General features: G+C 36.4%; 1 protein-coding gene across 2 annotated transcripts in view; it reads left to right on the forward strand.

The window, feature by feature from the left end:
- LOC145678425 (alpha-1-inhibitor 3-like) overlaps positions 1-24,683 on the forward strand; it is a 2,648,409-nt gene that overhangs the window by 1,127,543 nt on the left and 1,496,183 nt on the right. For both annotated transcript variants that reach the window (XM_081748543.1, XM_081748544.1), the window contains exon 9: positions 22,424-22,645. In XM_081748543.1, coding sequence (XP_081604669.1) covers positions 22,424-22,645 — 222 coding nt within the window. The remainder of the gene's footprint in view (positions 1-22,423; positions 22,646-24,683) is intronic.

Below are 24,683 nucleotides of genomic sequence, written 5' to 3' on the forward strand. Positions count from 1 at the left end.
TTCTGAACACTGGTGAGCTTGTCTACGTTTTATTTTCAAGATCTCCATTTTTCTTGTTTCCAATGAAAAAAGTTCAGGTACTCTTGGATTTCGATAATTGCAATTCTAAGAGTGGCAATAGCAATAGGAGGTCGATTTTGAGATGCATCCTGTGAGCTTCTAGAGGAGCTAACTACTGGAAAAACATATTTTTGAATCACCTGTAATATATGGATATTATATAAAAAATTGAAAGTAACTATGCGTAATCATCACGGTCAAATTGCAAAGTCAAATGAAATGACGTTTGGTATGTAATCAGGTCCCAATTCCAACTGGGATGTTATCATAAGCGTATAACTTTCATTATAATACATATCCTTAGGGGGGAATAAGGGTTCGAATTTTTGCGAAAAATTGAGTATCTCACAAGCCGTTCATGTTAGCTGAAATTCAGTATATAACTCTTTATTAAAAATAAACAGAACGTTTCCTGGCATTTTTTAAAATTTTCTTTTATGAGCGGGGGGAGGGGCATTTTCTATATATGGAAAATTGGTAGTGGGTTGGTTTGTAAAAATAATCGAAAACGATTGACATTAGTTGAGAAACAAAATGAGAAATGAAAACTACAGTTCTTCGCATTTTATACCCACTGCTTTCTATTACAATAATTGCTTAAGCTGGTTTTTAATATATGAAGCGTTCAGAGCATAAGGCAATCAAGCCATAAAGTTATGAGAAAAATGGCCATAAAATTTGCATTCCAACTTTAATTACAATGGCATTTTTAAATTATTACTTCATGATTAATTATATGGAAAACTAGTTTTATTTTTTATGTTGATCTCCTTGATCTTGATTTGAGACTTTCAAATTTCATCCTTTTTTCTGCCGAAATGTATCTGTAAGCCAACAAAGAAATAATTATATATGATAAATTTAAATTCATCTTAATTCGGAAGATGAGAAACATTTTACCAATGCATAATCGTAAACGTCAGATCCACCGGTGTTGTAACAGAGCAGTGCTTGAGCGATTGACGGTAGGAATTCAAACTCCGATAAGTGATAATTTCACAGTCTTGTTTCATTACAAGTGTAACCTCTTTAATCAAAGAGAGGAGGACATGGATCATGGTTCAGAGTTAATGTCGATGGGTTTTGGTGGGTCGGAGTTGGTCTCAATGGTTAAGAGTGGTTCATCGTTGGTGGTGGGTCAGAGTGGGTCAATGGGTCATTTGGGTGATGGATGATGGTGGATCATTGTGAGTCGTGGATCAAATTTTCATTGACCCACACCATCTCTGGTTAAAATTGTACTCAAGAGAAGAGGCACCGAATTATACTCAAATTTTGCACATAGATTGTACTCCACCAGAAAGCAGTACATCTGAAACAGTTCACGGTACCACCTCCTAGAACTCGAGATATAGACGTTTGTCTGTTTGGCTAATAAGACCGCAATGATTTATCCTACCGCAAGCAAGCTTTTTATCATCGTTTCCCTGAGGAAGTCAGAATTACACATGGCTAGTAATCGTAACGTTGATTGTTCGCGCCCATCCCGGGGTATTTGTTTTAGTGTTTTTTCTGATTCACCTAAATATAAACAAAGCACGCATATAGGAGATTTAACGCACGCATATAGGGTATTTTGGGGATGTAGATTTGTCGTTCGTTGGCGTTCCGTCGTGTCTCTGCCGCTGGTGTTATAATTTTCAAGACTGAAGTGGAGCAATCGCAGATCGTCGCTGCGGGGCCGTCAATTTTTGACGAGAGATCGTTAGTTGTCCATCAGTGATCCACCGACGCTTACAGCATGGCCCGTTGGCACCCCTAAAAATTTCATACGGTGAAACAGATATGAAAATCGGAAAACACGTATTTAATATTTTCAAAGGTACCCCGTGTCGAGGTAAAACATATGCCAAAGGGCCCCTCGGATGGTGTCAGGGTGGGTCCAACTTAAAATTTGAACATGGCAAGGGGAATTTAGTAAATCATTTGAAAGTTTTGCTAGAAGAAGGAATATTTTAAGTCTCGAGTCTCTATGCTAAAGTTGAGCAAAATAGCGACTCTTCAAGATGGTAATAAATTCATTGGCCATCTCTAGAAATGTGAAACTTTGAAACCGATATCAGAAGATGTAAACACTTGTCTTGTCATTGCAAAGTATAATCCACCAACGTAGAACAAAAAGTATAATGCACCAACGTTCCTTCCAATTCTGTATTCTACCATTAATTTCATAATTCACAATCACTTTGTCATTTAGCCTAAAGACACAACCATGGAACGTAGATTTTAATATTAATGATGTAATAAACCCACAATAGGGCACTTCTTGTTTTACCTTGGTGCATTATACTTTTGCAATGGTAAGACAAGTGTTTACCCCTTCTGATATCAGTTTCACAGTTTCACATTTCTAGAGGTGGTCACGGAGTTTTCAATGAAGGATTTATTACCATCTTAAACGCTCGCTATTTTCTACAAGTTTAGCATAAAGACTCGAGTCTATTACCATCTCTTTTTATTTTGGCAATACTTTTAAATATACTACTTGATTCCCCTTGCCATTTTCAAAATTTGAGTTGCACCTTTCCTGGGGACTTTGGCGCAATCCTTTTACCTCAACAAGGGATACCTTTGAAATTATAAAATACGAGTTTTCCAGTTTTGACATCTGTTTCATCGTTTCAGACTTTTAGGAGTGCCAACGGGCTTCATGGATACCATGCTTCTTTATTTTCTTAGTTTTCAGATACAAGCCCCCATGCCGTAAGCGTCAGTGGACCACCAATACGCAACTGACGACCTTTCGCCAAAACTTGGTGATACCGCAGCTACGTGGTACTCACTTTTGTTTTGAAAATTATACCACCAGTGGCAGAGACTCGACGAAACGCCAACGAACCACAAAATTGCTCCCCCAAAATCTGTTAAGTCGTCTATATACCTGATTTGTTTATATTCAGGTGAGTGTAAAAAAATAGGGATGGCCAGAACCGGTTCCTGGTGGAACTGGTTTTCGGGTCTGAACGAATCCGGTACTGGAACCGGTTCTGAAAAAGGGATCTCCGACGGTTCCGCCGAAACCGGAACTTTGTGGCCATCCCTAGTAAGAACGTTAGAAAATAAAGCAAGTACTTCAAGTGGAACCTTTAACCTTAAGTTTACTAGCCGCGTATTTTTCTGACTTCGCCACAGAAAGGATGAAGAAAATCTCGCTTGTAGAAGAATAAATTGTTGAGGTCTTCATTTAGCCAATCAAACAAATCCCTCTATGTTGAGTTCTGTGAGATGGTACTGTGAACCGTTTTGAGATATCTTTCTTTCTGGTGGGGTACTATCTATGTGCAAAATTTGAGGAAATCGCCTTCGGAGCCACTCCTCTTTAGTACAATGTTAACCAGAGATGGCGTGGGTCAATGAAACCTTGATCCACAACATACTGGCCCACCACACATTGTGACCCACGACCCACCGTCACCCACAATGACTCACAACCCAACGTAACCCATTCACCCAACATAATCCACTCTGACCCAACACCAACTATAAACAATTCTGAACCATTGTGACCAACTCAGACCCACTAAAATACATCGTCATTAACTTTGATCCGTGATCAACGCCATCCTCTCTACTGACTAAAGAAGTTATATTTGTAATAAACCATTTTTTTCAGTAGTTAACTACTCTAAAAACTCACAGTCTGCATCTCAAAAGCCAAGTAATAAGTGCCATTTCCATTGTTATAATTGCAAATATCGAAATCCAACCGTATTACCTCATTTTATGTCTACAATATCTGTGCACAATTTCATTCATTTCGGTTCACTTCCTCTGGCCTTGCGGACCACAACACTCAAAAATTTGAGTGAGGGTGTTGCCCCCTAAAATTCCCGCAGAAAATTAACGAATACGTTTTTCCGTATTTGTTTATTTTTGTGTATTGTCTCTAAAGAATGTGTCGTTCCAATGTTTCATGTTCTTCAATTTCTTCTGACATACTGTTATTAGCACTTTCCTCGCTTCACCGAAGCAAAAATGATTCTTTGAACGTCATTGAAGGTGTTCAAGATCTGATTGTCTCATTGAAATCTCAACCAAAAATGATAACTCATTATTTGTTTTCGGAAGTTAATAAGCTAACAATGCTTTATCTTGCTATTCATATGACTTCAGTGACACCAGAAAGATTATTTTCGGCTTTATGAAGAATGAAATCTTATCTTCGGAGTACCATGACCCAACATAGATTAACTACTTGATGAATCTTCATTCCTACAAAGATCTCGAAGAAGTTATGAAATAACCCATTAACATTGCCAAGGAGCTGATATTAGTTGATGTGACTTTGAGTTTAACGTCCTTTGAGCAGCGAGGCTATATGAGACGGGTCTTACTGATTAATAGTGAAATCCGAACCACATGAGCTCTCACCGTGGTCTCTCACGCCAACGGCGCGTACGCTAACCACTTAGCCACGAAGCTCGGAGCTCATATTAGTGAAGAAGAAAGTACATTATGGTAATTTCAGTGCAGACAACTACGTACGACGACTGTTAAATGAATATTTGTTATATTGAATATATTGTGATAATCGTCAATCTTATTTGATGTCATTTATTAAAAACTAGCATTCTCATTTCTGTAACTCACCACAGTATACAAGTTAAATTTCACACATTGTGCAAAAGAGGGGAAGGGAATACAACATACAGTCACGAAAGAAATTAGTCAGGTGGGCAAGAGGAGAAAATATTCCCAACTCTATTCACGTGAGTTAACTTCTGCGAGAGACTTGCTACTTTCACGCGAGGTCTGTAGGCATCTTTCCCAAACAAATCCAGTGTCTGCTGAAAAGCAATGTTCTTTTCGATACTAAGCTTAGTACTTTTAGACAGAGAAGGAAAACAGCACTTGAATTTGTTTTCGAAGAAAACAAATAATTCATGCATAATAGTTTACAAGTGCCAGATTACCTATTATAATTAATTCGGCTTGTGATGTGTAACAAGCCGTTCATGTTACTCTAATTGTGACGGAAAGGCGCTCCCGATTCCTACGTCGATTGGTTGGGTGGTGGATTGATTTGGAGTTTACTATTCTATTCAGAGTGAGGCAACTTAAGACGTGGACCTATATCTTAACGTGGAATCTGAACCACATAAGATCCCACCAGGAATCGATCCCGGGTCTCCCGTGCCGAAAATGAGCACTCTAATTATTACGAGGGAATTCTCCACGGTTCAGTGGTGCTATTCGGCCGGTTCGCTAGAACCGGTGGTTAAAATATTTTCAGTTCGCAGAACCGTTTGTTAAACCCAGACAACAGTAAATGTTACCCAGTTACACCCAGAAACAGTAAATTTTTGTTTAACCATCTTTGTTTTTAGAACTTCTTACAACTACAGGGTTTTACATAAGATCTCTCAGAACAAGGTATAAGCGTTTATTTCTTAATCTGAAATGCTCAGATATCAAGAATGAGAACTGCGATTACATCAGTATAGTTGTGAGGGTTATTTATATTCGAAACGTATACATAATATTATCAACAAGACGTCAACTTCGTGATTTTTGCTAGTGTTGTTCACGAAGGAGGGCTCTTGACTCGTGAAGTATCATGGAAATTCAATTTTGTTTTGAAAAAGGTTTAATTATTTCTATTGAACGATGTCGTCTTGTGTCGTTTCTTCAGCAACTACTTTCTGCACACAATAACACACATATCAGTAAATAGCATGTGTATCAGTTTTCAGTATTATAGCGTGTCGTTTACTCGTCATACATTACAATCAAAAGATCTTATAGTTGTAGCATCTGAACTATCGTATAAGTTGTGTTTTAAATATCCTAATCATCTATTGCGTAATTGCTGCTCGTGAAATTTTCACCAATATTGTTTCACGCGTTTAACTTAACAGGTTTCATTATTTCTCTTTGTTAAGGAGGAAGTTTGGATCACAAATTATTTATAAGTGAGATTAAGAGATTAAGAAAGAATCGTCCTTAGTCTTGAAGGAAGTAGTAAAAGAACCCTTAGGTAACAGGAAAAAGACCCTTAGATAACAGGAATAAGAAAGACTTTGAAGTTGAATATTATGCTGCCCACACCAAATGAAAAATTTTATTTTCAGATGGACAATGATCCAGACATGTTCATCTTCCATTAAATAATCAAGAATCAGATCTCATGTAAAACGCTCCAAGAAGACTGTTGATTGAAAATGCTGAGAAATAAGAGGTTTCATTCACTATGTGTACGGGGACACTTGGTCGAAAAGGTGTAACAACTTTTTCAGTCCAGCCATTCTGAGTGAGGTTTTTCTTCGGTTTTCTTCATTCATACCAGGCAAATGCCGGGATGACACCTAACGCACAGGTCCCAGTTCACCACCTTCTTTTTCCATTCCTGTCTTCCTTCGTTACTAATTGATTCCATGCCGCCTCGAATGAATGCGGTGATAGATAATATTGGTTCGTGGACACACTATTAGGTTTAAAATTATAAGATTTTTATGTTTATTGAAGACTGTTTTGTTCAAGACTAATATTAGTTTGAAGTGTTCACGAGCAGAAGTGAAAAATAGTTCTAAGCATTTGGCATTGGAAACACATACTGAAATATGTTATCTTGTTCTTTTTGTTTAATAAGTGCAATTATATTTTTTTTTCTTTTTCGATAGAAATTATTTTTAATCCATCATTTTTCTATTGGAGTTAGGAAAACATTTTGAACAATTTTGAAACACACAAGGCCAAAGCGAAGTTAAGTAGAATATTTTATTTTGTTATTTGTGTGAAATATATTTTTTTCTTTCTTTCTTCCTATATACCAGGGGTATAAGTGGATCTGAAAAGGTAGGGGGAGACATGAGTCACGCCGCTCCCCGTGCCTATCTTTGCCCATTGAAAATTTTTAGAAAGTGGAAGGATGCCTCAGATATTTTCTGGAAGTGAAGGGACGACATCCTCCGACGTTCCCTCTCAGTTTTACCCCTACTATGTATGAGAATTAACATTTCCCTTTATTCATAATATAGAAATAACAAAATGGATATTCAGAACAGTTTTGGTTTTCAAACACTTAATGCCAAGAAGCAAGCATATCTCCATGAAATAAGCATATCGTTTCATTTCTTTCGTTCTTGACTCTTCTATCTATCTAGTCGATCGCCTGAAGGCAAAACATTGCACAGCAAACAAGCTGATTCGACACGTGCCAACGACAGAATGCAAGTCTTGATTTTAATACTGAAGCTGCCTTCCAGGCAAAACAAAAAGAAAGCAAAATGCCCGCAGGCGTGGCTCTGTGACTAAAACAACTGATAAGACTTTTTTTATTATACAGAAGGTTGTTGTTTGAAGCCTCTTTATTCCTTATAAAAACAATATATCCAGATTCACGGAAGCCCACAGGATAGAAAGTTGAAAAAATATCTTTATCATTTAGATCCTTTATTATTATTATTATTATTATTATTATTATTATTATTATTATTATTATTAGTAGTAGTAGTAGTAGTAGTAGTAGTAGTAGTAGTAGTAGTAGTAGTAGTAATAGTAGTAGTAGTAGTAATATCACATAATATTTTTTCGTTACTCTTCACAGCAATTAATACTTAGCAGTAGGGGTAAAAGTGCTTGGGAACGCGGGGGGACGCCGTCCCCCATCTCCAAAAAATGTGTATGGCGTCCGCCAGTTCCTAAGGAATTACAATGGGCAAAGATAGGCATAGGGGACGGCGTGACGTCATGCCGCTACCTACTATCCCCTACCTTTTCAGATTCACTTTATCCCTGCTTAGCAGGAAATCGATAGAAAAGTTAGTAGGACGTAGGGTGGTCCTTAATTTTTGATTTCCGAATTTCTTTGGACGAGACTCTAAAATGGTTCCATGTGGGACTAAGTTAAGCCAGGAGAAAAATTAGCTCCATTGAATAATATTAAATGGTGCCTCAAGCGACCTAAACTTTTGAACCCGATTACAATACATAGTGTATGGGAAAAGTATGGAATAAACTCTTGTAATTTAGAAACGCTTTAAGGGAATGCGAAAATACCCTTGATAATGGGACCAGAGGAAGAGATACACCTAATTTTGTATAGTATTGGCATGGCGGCCATCTTGAAGTCCGCCATCTTGGATTCAGATCAACATTTTTAAATAGGAAGAGGGTTATGTGATATTTCGTTTTGTGGTAACGTTTTACCAGAAACACAAATCTGTCAGTATTGTAAAGATAGCTTTAGTCTTGTAAGAATTATTACCTATGAAATGATTTCGGAAATGAAACTCTTGCTTAAAACAAATATATATATATATATATATATATATATATATATATATATATATATATATATTATTTTATTTCAAATGTCAAGGTTAACATTTGAATATTTCAATTTTCTAGTTAGTTTTAATGGAAAAATGCAAGCTGCGGATACAACCATATTATATGTCGAAAAGGAATTTATTTAATTGGTAGTGCCAATGAACAGATTTTGAGAAGTAAATTACCATCAAACAAGCAAGTGTTGAGTGTCTTTTTCTACTACTTGAGAACGGTAAATATTACAGTGAGGGAAAGTGCACGATTAGCTGTTAAAGAAACTTAGGTATTTTGGCAAGAGGCAAGGATCTCGGTTAAGGATACCCAACGCAGTGTTGACAAACTTATTATATTGTATGAGAAATGATGAGCATTACAGAAGAACAATGAAACGTCGACTGAAGTGCAAAGGCAAGAAGAAGTAGTCTTCTCAAATATCTTGCCTGATTCATTTGATATAGCACACACTAGTGCTCTAGGTATAATTGAAATCAAGAAAGATATAGAGTTTCTTTTGTCTCAAAGACAGAAGGGACGTGGTCAACGGTGCTTGCATTCTGCTAAAGCAGAAGCTCCAAAATAAATCTTCTATACCTTCCTTGTAGACACCACATTTATGAATTAGTTTTAAAATGTGTATTTGACCAGTGTTGGGTTTGGTTTGCAGCTGCACCGAACGTTCCTCTATTTGAGCGTTTCTCAGAACGAGTGGTATAAAATAAGTTGCACTAACTTTCTTCCAGGAATTGATGATGATGATGTAAGGAACAATATTTCCGATGGAAAAGATGAAATGTTAAATTTTGGTATCAAACTTGTAGAAACAGGACACCACAGGAAGATTACAGGGAATTTTTAGGACTGGTCATCATATTCTTGGGTGGTATACCTCCTCGAGGCGTTTTCTTTTGTTTGCCTGGAACAACTCACCATGCAGGGTGGAAGGGAAAAGCAATCTACTGTTTAAAAACATTTCTCTTTCGCTAACAATTTCGTTTAACAAAGCAAATAGAAACGAGCCTTCGGAGAGTATATGCATTTTTCTAATACGACTATATGTGCAAGCTTGCTTTAAATGTGATTGAGCATCCCATTCACCATTACAAGACCTGGAACTTTTGAAAGGTTTGTGCAGTTATAGACATATAGATGTTGAATTCTCTCTCTAAATTTTCTCGCTGTCTCTGGTACTTGGCGAAGGAACACGTGGTTTTTTCATGTAGTTAGCATTATGAAAAAAATGATTGACAGAATTAAAACTGTAAGGGGAAACCGTGAAACAGCAAAGAGGCTTGATTCAATAGATGATACGATAAAAATTCTTGTGAAAATAGAAATCAGTAGTTTTGTTAAAATAAACACAAATTTTCCTCGAGAGATTTAAAATACCTAAAGGGTTTCTTGAGTGTGATAAGGTTTCATGGTCAAATAATAATGACTATTAAATTCAGTCACGTAACAAACGATGCAGCAGAAAGAGAAGTGAAACAAATAGAAGATTACAACAACGTTCTTACGAAAAATGAGGAACAGAAAGCTTCTTTTGCGGATAGCGAAGGTCCACAGATATTCTTTTCTTAGATGTCTCCAAAGTGGACTGTATATCAAATAAGATTGAAAACTTCTTCCAAGTTATAATTTTTCTCTTTCCTCATAATGGTCTATGAGTCATCTTGATGAAAACATTGTTAGATCATAGCGAAACAAAGATTTAGGTTTCTCTAGCAGTTTGTTTCACTTTATGTAAAAAAAAAGGCGCGGTGGCTCAGTGGTAGAGCGTTCACCTCCGGTGCTTGGGGTCCCTGGTTCGATCCCAGCTGGCGCCGTGTGGACTTTGTGGTGGACAAACACCGTGCTCGTTGGTTTTCTCGGGGTTCTCCCGTGTCCTCCCACTTTCTTCATTCCACCATTTCACTCATTTCTCATTATCACCGTCTCCTTTAGCCTAACCGACATAAGCGTGGGACGTTAAACTTAAAGATTTCATTTCATTTTTATGTAAAAAAAATCAAAATTCTTACAAATATGTTGTCTATAACTACAATAAGAAGCATTTCGTTTTTCATGTGTAATAACTCTTACATGATTGTGTAATAACGTATCTTGAAAATAATGCCAGATTTGTGCTTCTGGTAAAACTGTACCTCAAAACGATATGTCCTGTGACCCTCTTCCTATCTAAAACGTTTTCCTGAACTCAAGATGGCGGATTTCAAGATAGCCGCCATGATAATGCTATACAGGATTAGATTGGTCTGTTTTTCTATTTCCATTATTCAAGATATCTTCCCATTTCCTTAAACCGTTTCTAAATTACAAAGAATTCTTCCAGATTTTGTAATCGGATTCAAAACTTTAGGTCGCTTGAGGCACCATTTAAAATTATTCAATGGATCTAATTTTTCTTTCGGCTTAATTTAGTCCCATATGGAACCATTTTAGAGGGCTCGTCCAAGGAAATTCCTAAATTTATTTTTTCCCATATAAATAAGGACCACCCTAGTAGGACAGCTACTCTTTATTGATAAAAATCGTAATTTGGCAGTTATTAAAAGCAATATTTCTGTGTCTAGACGTAGAAGAGAGGGGACTATGCAAGTTACTCTTGCCAAGTATAAAAATGAAACCTGTGTTCAACACTGACTACGTATCATTCAAAGATTTTTTTTAAAAAAAAGCGAAATGCTTACACCTTTTCAAAAGTAAAATTAATATAATTACTAAAAAATACATTCATTGAAAAATTCAGGGTTAGCAGCACTCTTAAATCCACTTGAGAGCGTTCGAGTGCAAATTCAAGTAAAGTTAACGCATGGATGACCCAGGTTCGACTCCCGTTGGGAGTTCATGTGATTCGGATTCGACGTTAATTAGTAGGTCCACGTATCATATAGCTTCGCTGCTGAAAGGGACGTTAAGCTCAAAATCAACTAAAGAAAAGTTAAAACAATGAGAAAGTTTTCAACTGTTTTGGAGTATTCAATTCTATGTTAATTAAAACTACATACAGTATTTGATAATGGAAGCATCGTCAGAAATACAATATCCAATAAAGCAAACTTTTCGAGGAGGGTTTGTCTGAAGATACATACAAATATTGAAAATAGTTCAAAAAGGTGCATAATGCAGAAATACTATTTTATCGCGTATGAACTTGAGGCTTCTAGAACAGCAAGTTCTGACCAGGTATTAACATCGCAGAACCAGGGTATGATCAAGGGATGGACTAAACCATAGTTTCCAACTTTACCCAGTGTAAATAAAGTAGGATTGAAACCCATTTTATCCAGTGTATACCTGAGTGTCATCGGGGGTTGTAGCCCCTATAAAATTCCCCTTGGGTCCACACCTGTTGAAACCAATTCATATTTCATAACTTCACACACGGCACGATCAACCCTGAATCTATTGAAATCTTACTACCTAATAATTATCGAGTGTCTACACTTTTTCTATTAAAGCTCATAGTATATTCTATCATAATATAAATTCTCACTCATGTAGTGTGTGCTAATGTAACTAGGGATGCGCACTAGACAATATTTGTGGCTGTCTCGTCTCGAAAATGTGCTGTAAGGGTGATGTCTCGACTCGAAAAATGTATATTTCTCTATTGGAAGAGCCGTGTCTCGACTCGACTTTTGTCAAGAAAATCCTGTCTCGATTCGTCTCGTGCGCATCCTTAAGTGTAACTCATGATAAAAATGTTTTGTTTTCATATAAAATGAAACGGTTGAGGTGGACGCTGCCGAGTAGAAGACATGCAATATATTAAATCGCCTCGCAACCCACTTGGCCACACACTTAGATTACACTCTTCAACCTTTTCCCCATGGTATCTAAAGTATCGGCTAATCTTAAATTCGCATGGCCGATTCCGGTTTTCTAACAAGAATTATTATGTTGCAACTTAATTTGGATGTAAAATCCTGACTTAATTTGCATTTAAGAACATTAAAATCATGACAGAAATATAGTTAAATCTCAGTTTCAAATTTCATGTCTACCTTGCATCCAAATATTGTACTGTCATTTGTTTCAATGTTGGTAGGAGCCGAAAGTTCCAATTCATCCCAATTTTTCGCTTTCATTCCCTGTATTTGTTTGTAAAATTTTAAACAAATATTATCGAATCGAAGTGAATCGAAGTGAGTAAAATTGTGTACAGATATTGTAGACATAAAATGAGGGAATACGTTTTTCTTATTTTCCTGAGAAAAAGAAAACCGTTTAGGTGGGACACAAACACCTCCAGAACTTTGATCGCGAAATATCAAAACTGCTAATAAGAGTATGTCAGAAGTGCTTGACAGACATGAAGAATTGGAACAACACATTGTGTAGGGGCAATACGCAAAAATAAAAACGAATACGGCTTTTCTTTTATTTTCTGCGGAAAAACGGTTTTAGGGAGCAAGAGCCCCCGCAAAAAAAATTTGAAATTTAAAGCCCAAAATGCAAGAAGAAGTGTACCGAATTGAATGAAATTGTGTGCATATACTGTAGACGTAAAATGAGATAATTGGGTTTCGTATTTTCCGAAAAAAAAAGCGGTTGAGTGAGACACGGACCTTATAATCTGTTGATTACGGAATATCAAAAGTGCAAATAAGCATACGTCAATAGTTCCTAAAGAATATGGAGAATTTCAACGAAACTTCGCAAAGGGACTATTTTTAAAACAATATATGAAACGTGTTTTAATTTTTGCGGAAGAACCGTGTTGGGGCCTAGGCCCCATCCGAAAAAAGGAAAATACTACCATAATAGCGAAGGAAGAAGTTGACCCAAGGAAATCAAACTTGTGTGTAGATATTATATAAACCAGATGTAAAATAAGTTCTATCGTGTTTCTCAAGTGTCCCTATACGGATTGCTTCAAATTTGACAGATCAACAGCAATACGGAAATAAATCGACACGTGTTTTTGTTTATGCGGAAAAACATTGCAAGGATTAAAGGTGCCTCCTGAAATACTATAAAATACGCTATACTGTTTGCACTTGCTGTTACTTGATCTGCCAAAATTGCAGAAATCGGATGGAGACACGACACTTGTGAAACACGGAAGGCCATATTTTATATATCCAATATCTACATACAATTTCATTCGGTTCGGTCCACTGATACCGCCACTCAACGCCTCGGTTCACTCAATAGTTTTTTCCTTTCAAGAAAATACGCAACATGTATTCCCTCATCTTAATTCTAGAATATTAATGCACATATCATTCACTTCGGTCAAATTCTTCTTGCCTTTTGGGGTCAAATTCCAAAATTTAGGACGAGGGATTGTGACCCAAAAACAATTTTTCCCTTGAAAATAAAAAATGTATTCGTTTACGTTTTGCCTATTGTTCATACAAAAAACTTCGTCGCAAATCTTCATGTCCTTTATACACATCTGACATAATGTTAGTAGCTGTTTTGATATTTCGTGATCAAAGGTTTTGAGGGGTCAGTGCCCTACCCAACCGTTTTCTCCAGGAAAATACGAAACCCATATTCCCTCATTTTATGTCTACAATACCTGCGCACAATTTCATTCACTTCGGTTCGCTTCTTTTTGCCTTTCGGAAGTCAACTTTCAAAATTTAGGGTGGAAGCTTCTGCCCCTAAAACCGTTTTCCCGCAGAATATAAAAAAAACCGTATTCGTTTACTTTTTGGCTATTGTCCATACACAAAGTTATGTTGCACTTCATGTCCTTTACACACATCTGACATACTGTTACTAGCAATTTTCATATTTTGTGATCAAAGGTTAGGGGGGTCCGTGCGCACCCAACCCTTTTCCCCAGCAAAATACCAATCCCATTTTCCCTCATATTTTGTCTACAATATCCGTGGACAATTTCATTCACTTCGGTTCACTTCTGTTTGCCTTTCCGGCGTCAACATTCATAATTTTGGGTGAGAGCTTTTGCCGTTTAAAACCGTTTTCTGCAGAAAATAACCCTTATTCATTTATTTTCTGCGTATTCCCCGTTCATAAAGTTTCGTGCCAATTCGTCATGTCCTTTACACAAATCTGACAAACAGTTAATAGCACTTTTGATATTTCGTGATCAAAGGTTTGGAGGGGTTCGTGCCCCACCCAACTTTTTCTCCAGGAAAACCCGTATTACCTCATTTTGTCTACAATATCTGTGCAGAATTTCATTCAATTCGGTTCACTTCTTTTTGCTTTTCGGGCATCAATTTTCAAGTTATTGTTTGGGAGCCTCTACTCCCTAATGCCGTTTTTCCGCAGAGCATAGAAAAACCGGTGTTCCTTTATTTTTTGCGTATTATCGATACAAGAAGTTTCGTTTCAATACTTCCTGTCCTTTACACAAACCTGACATACTGTTACTAGCACTTTTCATATTTCGTGATCAAAGGTTAGGGGGGTCCGTGCCGCATCCAACCCCTTTTCCCAGCAAAATACCAAACCCATATTCCCTCATTTTATATCTACAATGTTCGTGAACAATTTCATTCACTTCGGTTCACTTCTGCCTTCCGGCGTCAAATTTGAAAATTTAGGGTGGGAGTTTCTGCCCCCTAAAACCGTTTTTCCGCAGAGCATAGAAAAACCGGTGTTTCTTTATTTTCTGCGTATTATCGACACAAGAAGTTTCGTTTCAATAATTCTTGTCCTTTACACACATCTGATATACTGTTACTAGCATTTTTCATATTTCGTGATCAAAGGTTAGGATGGGTCCGTGCCGCATCCAACCCTTTTTTACAGCAAAATACCAAACCCATATTCCCTCATTTTATACCTACAATATCCGTGGACAATTTTATTCACTTCGGTTCACTTCTGTTTGCCTTTCCGGCGTCAACATTCATAATTTTGGGTGAGAGGTTTTGCCCCTTAGAACCGTTTCTCTGCAGAAAATAACCCTTATTCATTTATTTTCTGCGTATTCCCCGTTCATAAAGTTTCGTGCCAATTCGTCATGTCCTTTACACAAATCTGACAAACAGTTAATAGCACTTTTGATATTTCGTGATCAAAGGTTTGGAGGGGTCCGTGCCCCACCCAACTTTTTCTCCAGGAAAACCCGTATTACCTCATTTTGTCTACAATATCTGTGCAGAATTTCATTCAATTCGGTTCACTTCTTTGTGCTTTTCGGGCATCAATTTTCAAGTTATTGTTTGGGAGCCTCTACTCCCTAATGCCGTTTTTCCGCAGAGCATAGAAAAACCGGTGTTCCCTTATTTTTTGCGTATTATCGATACAAGAAGTTTCGTTTCAATACTTCCTGTCCTTTACACACACCTGACATACTGTTACTAGCACTTTTCATATTTCATGATCAAAGGTTTGGAGGCTCCGTGCCGCATCCAACCCCTTTTCCCATCAAAATACCAAACCCATCTTCCCTCATTTTATATCTACAATATTCGTGGACAATTTCATTCACTTCGGTTCACTTCTGTTTGCCTTTCGGCGTCAAATTTGAAAATTTAGGGTGGGAGCCTCTACTCCCTAATGCCGTTTTTCCGCAGAACATAGAAAAACCGGTGTTCCTTTATTTTTTGCGTATTATCGATACAAGAAGTTTCGTTTCAATAATTCTTGTCCTTTACACACACCTGATATATTGTTACTAGCATTTTTCATATTTCGTCATCAAAGGTTAGGGTGGGTCCGTGCCGCATCCAACCCTTTTTTCCAGCAAAATACCAAACCCATATTCCCTCATTTTATGTTTACAATGTCCGTGGACAATTTCATTCACTTCGCTTCACTTTTGTTTGCCTTTCCGGCGTCAACTTTCATAATTTTGTGTGAGAGCTTTTGCCCCTTAAAATTGTTTTTCTGCAGAAAATAAACATTATTCATTTATTTTCTGCGTATTGCCCGTACATAAAGTTTCGTTCCAATTCGTCATTATCTTTACATAAATTTGACATACTATAACTAGCACTTTTGATATTTCGTGATCAAATGTTCTGAGGGGTCCGTGCCCCACCCAACTTTTTTGTAGGAAAATACGAAACTTGTATTCCGTCATTTTATGTATACAATATCTGTGCAGAATTTCATTCAATTCCGTTCACCTTTTTTGCCTTTCGGAAGTCAATTTTCAAATTATTTGTTGGGAGTCTTTGCCCCCTAATGCCGTTTTTCCGTAGAACATAGAAAAACCGCTATTCCTTTATTTTTTGCGTATTATCGATATTAGAAGTTTCATTTTAATACTTCATTTCCTTTACACACATCTGTCATACTCTTACTAGCACTTTTCGTTTTTCATGATCAAAGGTTTGGAGGGGCCGGTGCCCCACCCAATCGTTTTTTCCAGTTAAATACGAAACGCGGATTCCCTGATTTTATGTCTACAATATTTGTGCACAATTTCATTCACTTTGCTTCACTTCCTTTTGCCTTTCGCGCGTCAACTTTCAAAATTTTTGGTTTGAGCTTATGGCCCCTAAAACCGTTTTTCCGCAGAAAGTAAAAAAAAACGTTTTCGTTTATTGTTTGTGTATTGTCCATACAAAAATTTCTTTGCAATTTTTAATGTCCTTTACATACATCTGACATACTGTTACTCGCACATTTGATTTTTCGTGATCAAAGTTTGGGACGGGTCCGTGCCCCACCCAACCGTTTTCTACATTAAAATGTGAAACCCGTATTTTCATTTTACGTCTGCAATATCTGTGCACAATTTCATTGACTTTGGTTCAGTTGTTCTTGCCTGTCGGGTGTCATCTTTCACCATTTAGAGTGGGGTTTTTATATTAAAACTTTACATTATGTAACTTTTTCGTTTTTATGGGATTCTTTTTTTGGATGGGGAGGATAAAATGCTTTCCTCTGATATCTATTTCTTGCCATTCATCTTGTTTGAACTGCTTAAGCAAGATCATTTTGTAACTTTTGATCTCATCCAACTGCGTCACGATAATAAAATTGTTATTTTTAACAATTTGTTTTATTCTCTTATTTGCAGTTTGCCACACTGATATATTTTTTACAAAATTGAGGTTTAGTCCAACGCCTTTCGAATTCGGAACCAACTCAACCGCCGAGCTTTTTGGGTTGCCTGCTATTGCAGGAAAACGAGAAATGCAGGTGGTAATGCACTTTTGGAGTCGTGTATACAAAAAAAACACATGCTTTAAGTTTAACTTGATTTTTCTTCATTTTTCTAAATGTGGGTTAGACCACTGTTGCGCTAACCCCCTCAATCCAAAACACAGTACATAAAATATATATTCATTATTATTGTTCATGTATAGTTCACATTGTGTCAATGTTCACGATTGCTTATTTATACTGATTATTTCTTCTTAATGTATAAAACTGTTTAAAAATTATTAAATATATGTGTATATAGAGGAACTTCTGCAAAAACAATAAAAGCATTAATGGTAAAAGGAAAATCGGAAGGAATGTCTGCATTTCATTACCCAAGATCAAAAAAGTGATTCTGATACATAAAGTTACTGAAGTAAATCTGATAAACGAGAATATTCTTTATCGTCTTGAAGCTTTGTTATGTAAACATAATATAAATAACTTACTAAACAAAGCATTTACTTATTCAAAACACTCGTACAAAATAACTGTTAGACTGTCTTGAGTAAATAATTACTGTACTTTTTTGTATTTTGCTAGTCAATGGAAACAATTACGAAATGTACATTATGGTAAATATCTTATTATAACAAATAAACTGACTGTTACCAATTTATAGATGCGGAACATTTGAAACAAAGAACTTGTAAGTATTAAATTACATAATACCTTTCTTAATAATCTCGTTATAAGAAGCAATTTTTGTTATATAAATATATAACTGAAACAAAACGACAAAATATCACATTTGTTACAACTAGAATCAACAAGTTCTCAGAGAAGAACTAATTTTTCACCGAATCAATTTAATTACCGTATACGCCGGTGTAATGTTCGGGCTCGTGTAATGACCGCATCTCAATTTTCAGGAAGTAAAGACGGAAAAATATTGATCCATGTAATATCTACCCTAACATTTCCACATTTTAGATTCTGTGTTCTTCTTTGATTAATGAGTTTCTCACATGTGATCTATCAGTTTACTCATTCGTTATAATGATATGATATTAGCTTAATAATTTCCCTCTGTCCCCTTAAACAATCAAATCTTCTTTCTTAAGTAACTGCTGTTAAACACATGTATGTATGGCAAACAGCTCAAAATTGTGTTCCCAGATAGCAATATTCAACTGTGGCATTCTTTTCCTTTGTAAACATCTCTCATTTACTCCAGACATGGTGCGAGTACCTGTATTTAAAGTTACTAACTGGAAGATCCGTCTAATGTAAGCAACCTGAAATTTTTGTTGAAATATTGGGTAGAAATGTGCGGACATTACACGGGCGTATACGACAAAATAATACAATACATAAGATATATTCATTATTATTGTTTATGTATAGTTCACGTTCATGATTTGTTTATGCTCATTGTTGTTTATGTGTACTAATTATTTCCTTTTAGTGTATAAAAACATGTTAATAATTATAAGATTTGTATGTGTACAGTGAAAAACTTGTAGTCAGAGAAACCGAACTTTTACCAAGCCAGTGTATTTCAATAAAGTTTGCAAGATTTGTGTATTACAGTTTTTCCACATAAATTAATTTTATTATCTATATAGTTTGCAACGCAAACGACTTAAATGTGTTAAATATGCAAACCATAAGGGGAGCAATGTATAAATGTAATTATATGTAGCACGAAAAGAAGAAGAAATTTTGATAAATCAAGATGATGATGATTTTTCAAAAGAAACACATTCATTTGTACGAGTATAATCATAAAATATATCACCTCGACGACTAAGTAAATCAAAAGTTATCCATGTGACTCTTCTAATGATAAATTTCATATTGTGCGAGAGAATAGCAAATTGTTTAGAATACTAGAGACTTCGTAGAAATAACTTGATTACTGTTACTAATTATGTGCTAGTACAAATTGAGGAATTGAGAATTAAAGATGGCGAAAATAGACAAAGCTTAGAAGATGATTTAAAAACTTAGTATTTTTAGCCATAAAAACTTACCATGATTATAAATGAAGAGGGCAGTAAACTTTTCTTTATTGGATGAAAAAGTATATTTTGAATTCTCAAAAGCATATTAACGTTGGTGGAACATGACAGTCCTCAAACTACATGAAGCTTAATTAAGATTATACTAATTTATTTGGATTTGTCGTACAAATATTTTCAAATGAGGTATAGACCGTTCGGACTCAATAGTTTTACTTTCTAGACTCCCTGGAGTAAATATCTTTACTTCTTCGAATCATTATTTTTACTCCCTCTACTTCCTCGAGCTAATATATTTACTCTTTCGACTCCCTCAAATCAATATTTTTAATATCTCGACTCCCTCGAGTGAAATTTTTACTCTCTTGAGTCCCTCGAGTGAATATTTCTACTCCCTCGACTGCCTGAGTTAATACTTTTACTCCCTCGAGTGAATATTTTTACTCGCTCTACTCCTTCGACTTCCTCCAGTCATTATTTTCACTTCCTGGAGTGAGTATTTTTAGTACCTCGACTCTTTCAAGTGAATATTTTTACTCCTTTGATTTATTATTTTTAGTCCTTCGATTCCATCGAGTGAATATTTTTGAATATTTTTTACTCTCTAGTGTCTTAATTTTTGTTCCCTTGAGTGAATATTTTTGTTCCGTCGTCTCTCTTGAATGAATATTTTTACTCTCTCGACTCCCTGACTCAATATTTTTACTTCCTCGAGTGAATATCTTTACTCCCTTGACTCCCTCGAGTGAATATTTTTACTCCATCGACTCTCTCGAGTGAATAATTTTACTCCCTCGAGGGAATATTTTTACTCCCTGGACTCCCTTGAGTGAGTATTTGTACTCCCTCGACTCACTCGAGTGAATATTTTTGCTCCCTCAACTCTCTCGAATGAATATTTTTACTCTCTTGAGTCCCTCGAGTGAATATCGTTTACTCCCTTGACTCCTCTAGTGAATATTTGTACTCTCTTGAGTCGATAGAGTGAATATTTTACTCCCTCGAGTGAACATTTTTACTCGCTCGACTCCTTCGAGTGAATATTACTTATTCTACTCCCTCGAATGAATATTTTTACTCCCTAGAGTGAATGAATATTTTTAATCCCTCGACTCCCTCTAGTGAATATTTTTACTTCCTCGACTCCCTCGAGTGATTATGTTTACTCCCTCGAGTCATTATTTTTAATCCCTTGAGTGAATATTTTTACTCCCTCGACTCCCTCAAATCCCTCGATGAAGTCAGATCGATTTGTTTTCGTTGACGTGAATCTGAAGCTGGCATGGTCCATTCCTACTCTATAGGGGACGTGAGTCACAACAAACTTCTAATGAGACGGTCAGAGATTGATGTATGCAGATTCCCGCCGCGACTATTCACAAGAATGTTAGTTGTTGCACACATTTTCCACATTGTTTTTCTTTTCTTCCTAATCTCTTTTTATTAAAATTTTGATTTGGCCCCTGTCTGGGTGGCAATCGCGTTAATACTTGATTTAGAGGTATTAACGTAGACCGTAAGGGAGATCAACGAGGTGCCTCGTTGCTCGGGGTTCAGATACATGGGCACAAACTTTAAAGCATCTTAACACATCTTCCAAACACGTGCTGGAATCTATTGTACTGTTCAGCGAGAAACTGACACGATCTTGAAGAGAATTCCTAGTTTTTTCTAATAATTTTGCATATTCTATATGCAATAATTTCTCCAAGCTTTGGGGATTTTGCTAGCGGTCAATTTCTGAAACATCACTTTCTACTCCGCTGATGTGGAATACTATCAAAGTATCTAATGTGGAATATTGTACTATTGAGATAAATGTATTACAACAGTTAAATACTTTTCGTTCGAATTTTAATTATTTGATACGACATTCACATTAACTTTCTCTGATGGGTTGGCAAATGTTCCCATGCAAACTATTATGTAACACAACCCTCAACGAATATAAAACGAAATGAATAATCTAACTTAGAGATCATACTGATTTCAGAAGCTGGAAATATTTATAATTGTTCGTGTAATTTATCTTTCTCATTTTTTTCTATTTTATATCATTGTGTCGCTATGCAAAGTTACTATGCGATGCCACGCGAAGTAGTAACACAAGTACTTAACACTAGTAATACTAATAGTTGAAACAAGTAGTTTCAACATCTAAAAAATATGTTTTGATTTTCTTAACAAATTTCTTTTTCCTCTTAGAGATGTAAAAATGGGAGAAACCCAAATTCAAAAATTCTTGACAGACACAACGAGACTATGCACATAAAAAAATCAAATGATGTTTTATGTATTAATGACCGCTAAATTAGAACAACAGAAATGCATGACATATCCAGGATTAAAAAGAGGAAACTATATAAACTAGGAATGCAATGGATATACCCAATTGCAATGAAATGAGCTGAGCGAGCTTAAACTACGTAATCATGACTTTTTCCCCATGTTAAGTCTATGCAAGCGTTTTTCGGTGATTATTCCTCGGTGGTACATCGGATTTTTGATTTCGACCTATGTTCTCACTCAGCACGACATACTCTATCAGCGTGCTAAGTTTGGTTGAGATCGGCCAAACGGTCTAGGAGTAAGCGTTTTTCGGTGATTATTCCTCGATGGTACATCGGATTTTTGATTTCGACCTATGTTGTCACTCAGCACGACATACTCTATCAGCGTGCTAAGTTTGGTTGAGAAATGCCCAAACGGTCTAGGAGGAGTTCGCGGACAACCAAACGGCTAACCCGAGTATAAGAGCTTCGCTTCGCTCAGCTCAACATAGGCTTTATCTTTATAGCTTTATCTATATTTGGGAGATACTGTTACGTCCTAAATCGAACTTGATAATATATTTCTAAAAGTAGTATTTCATATATCAGTTTACTACGCGTAGGTATGAAATATGTATATACACCGTTTGAATATTGCGCAATCAATCCAAAATATTTGTCACAAAAGTTGTAGCTGACTATACGTCTTTAATTTTATTTCTACTATTTCATCCCAAATATCAAACTAATTAGAACCATATTCGCATTTTTCCATAGGCATCTGCTGTTGCATATCCAACAAAGTATGATAGGAAGTCATGGAGGAGTATTATGTACCAACCAAAAGCCTTTTTTGATGCAGAAGCGTGGTATTCACCGTCCGGGAGCTATATCCAAATTCAGCCAACGGAAGATGAGATTTTAGAATGCAACACATATAAGAGATTTGATGTTCACTACACGTCGGACAAGACTAAAAATATAACAGTTTATTACACCGTAAGTGCAATATTAGGAAGTAAATGTACTATATAATTTCAAATCTGAAATATAAAGAAAATGACTACAAATTTCGTGCTAAGCTTGAAATGGACGTTTTACACATACTAAGTTTATATTTTAAAGCTTTTTTTTCCTAGTTTTAACTTAGGTACACTACGGTATTTGGAAAGTTTTAATTAAGCTTTCGTCAAGGTTTGAAACAACTTTGCATCTATTCTGCAACTAATCAAGAAGATATTTTGTATATTTTTGTACAAGATTATTGTTTTGACAATCAGGTCAACAATCTATGGATTGATTTCACGGAGCTTTTCAGCCTTCCCTATCCTGAGGCAGACTTATAATTTCCGAGTAGTTTTTTTCCCCTACATCTTGTATTATATGATCCGGGTATTTCAATTTCAGCTTTATTCTATTATTCATCTTGTGCCGCCATAGTTAATAGGGTGAATCCTCATATATCATATATCAATAGTCCAATCATTCTATTTCTTCTTTGAAAAATTGTTGATAATACTTCGCTTTTCTCCTACTATTTCCAATACTCTTTCATTTGATGGCTTATCCACTTATCTAACTTCCAATATCTTTCTATAGCACCACATTTCGAAGATTTCCATTGTACGTTTTAGTTCTCCTAGAATCCATGCCTCATTATCCATAAAACATCACAAACAATACGCAACCCTTTTCTTGAGTTTTATGTTGAAATTTCGGTTAGAATTTGTTGCTTTTCTTCGAATGCCTTCTTTGCTTTCACTACTTGTTATTTTACCTTTATCTACACCTATTTGTTATTTTGCTCCGTAAGTAACATAGTTCCTAAACTTCTTCCACCAAGTAATCTCCCAGTTCGTTCTTAATTTTCCTTGATGTTTGTTTTCTTGCGCATTTTATAATTCATGTTTTACTCTAGTCAGTGGCGAATCCAAGGTGCATTTCGCAAGCCCCCCCACCTTGGAGTTTCGAAAAAAAAATTATGCCAATCGTTTGTGTTACATTTGTGCCGGAATGCACCGCAAAAATTTTCGTTTGTACCACCTCCGGTACGAAGTTATAATAGTTTTAAAGTGGGGAAGGGGCTGGAGAAACGGCAGCCCCACCACCTTGGAATTTCGAAACGAAATCTATGCCAATCGTTTGTGCTACGTTTGTGCCGGAATGTACCGCAAAAATTTTTGTTTGTACCACTTCCGGTACGAAGTAATAAGAGTTTTGAAGTGGGAGGGCTGGGGAAACGGCAGCCTCCTACCTAGGAATTTCGAAACAAAACCTATGCCAATCGTTTGTGCTACGTTTGTGCCGGAATGTACCGCAAAAATTTTCGTTTGTACCACTTCCGGTACGAAGTTATAAGGGTTTTAAAGTGGGGAGGCTGGAGAAACGGCAGCCTCCAAACTTGGAATTTCGAAACAAAACCTATGGCAATCGTTTGTGCCAGAATGTACAACAAACATTTTAGTTTGTACCACTTCCGGTACGAAGTTATAACGGTTTTAAAGTGGGGGGCTGGAGAAACGAAAACCCCTAAAGTGAAATTTCGAAACAAAACCTATGCCAATCGTTTGTGCTACGTTTGTGCCGGAATGTACCGCAAAAATTTTCGTTTGTACCACTCCCGGTACGAAGTTATAAGGGTTTTGATGTGGGGGCTGGGGAAACGGCAGCCCCCCTCCTAAAAATTTCAAAACAAAACCTATGGCAATCGTTTGTGCTACGTTTGTGCCGGAATGTACCGCAAAAATTTTCGTTTGTACCACTTCCGGTACGAAGTTATAAGGGTTTTAAAATGGGGGGGCTGGAGAAACGGCACCCCCCACCTAGGAATTTCGAAGCAAAACCTATGCCAATCGTTTGTGCTACGTTTGTGCCGGAATGTTCCGCAAAAATTTTCGTTTGTACCACATCTGGTACGAAATTATAAAGAGTTTTGAAGTGGGGGGCTGGGACACGGCAGCCTCTCATCTAGGAATTTCAAAACAAAACCTATGGAAATCGTTTGTGCTACGTTTGTGCCGGAATGTACCGCAAAAAT

This window comes from Thermobia domestica, chromosome 2 (genome assembly GCF_964235325.1).
Source record: "Thermobia domestica chromosome 2, izTheDome1.hap1.1, whole genome shotgun sequence".
NCBI classification, from domain to species: Eukaryota; Metazoa; Arthropoda; class Insecta; order Zygentoma; family Lepismatidae; genus Thermobia; species Thermobia domestica.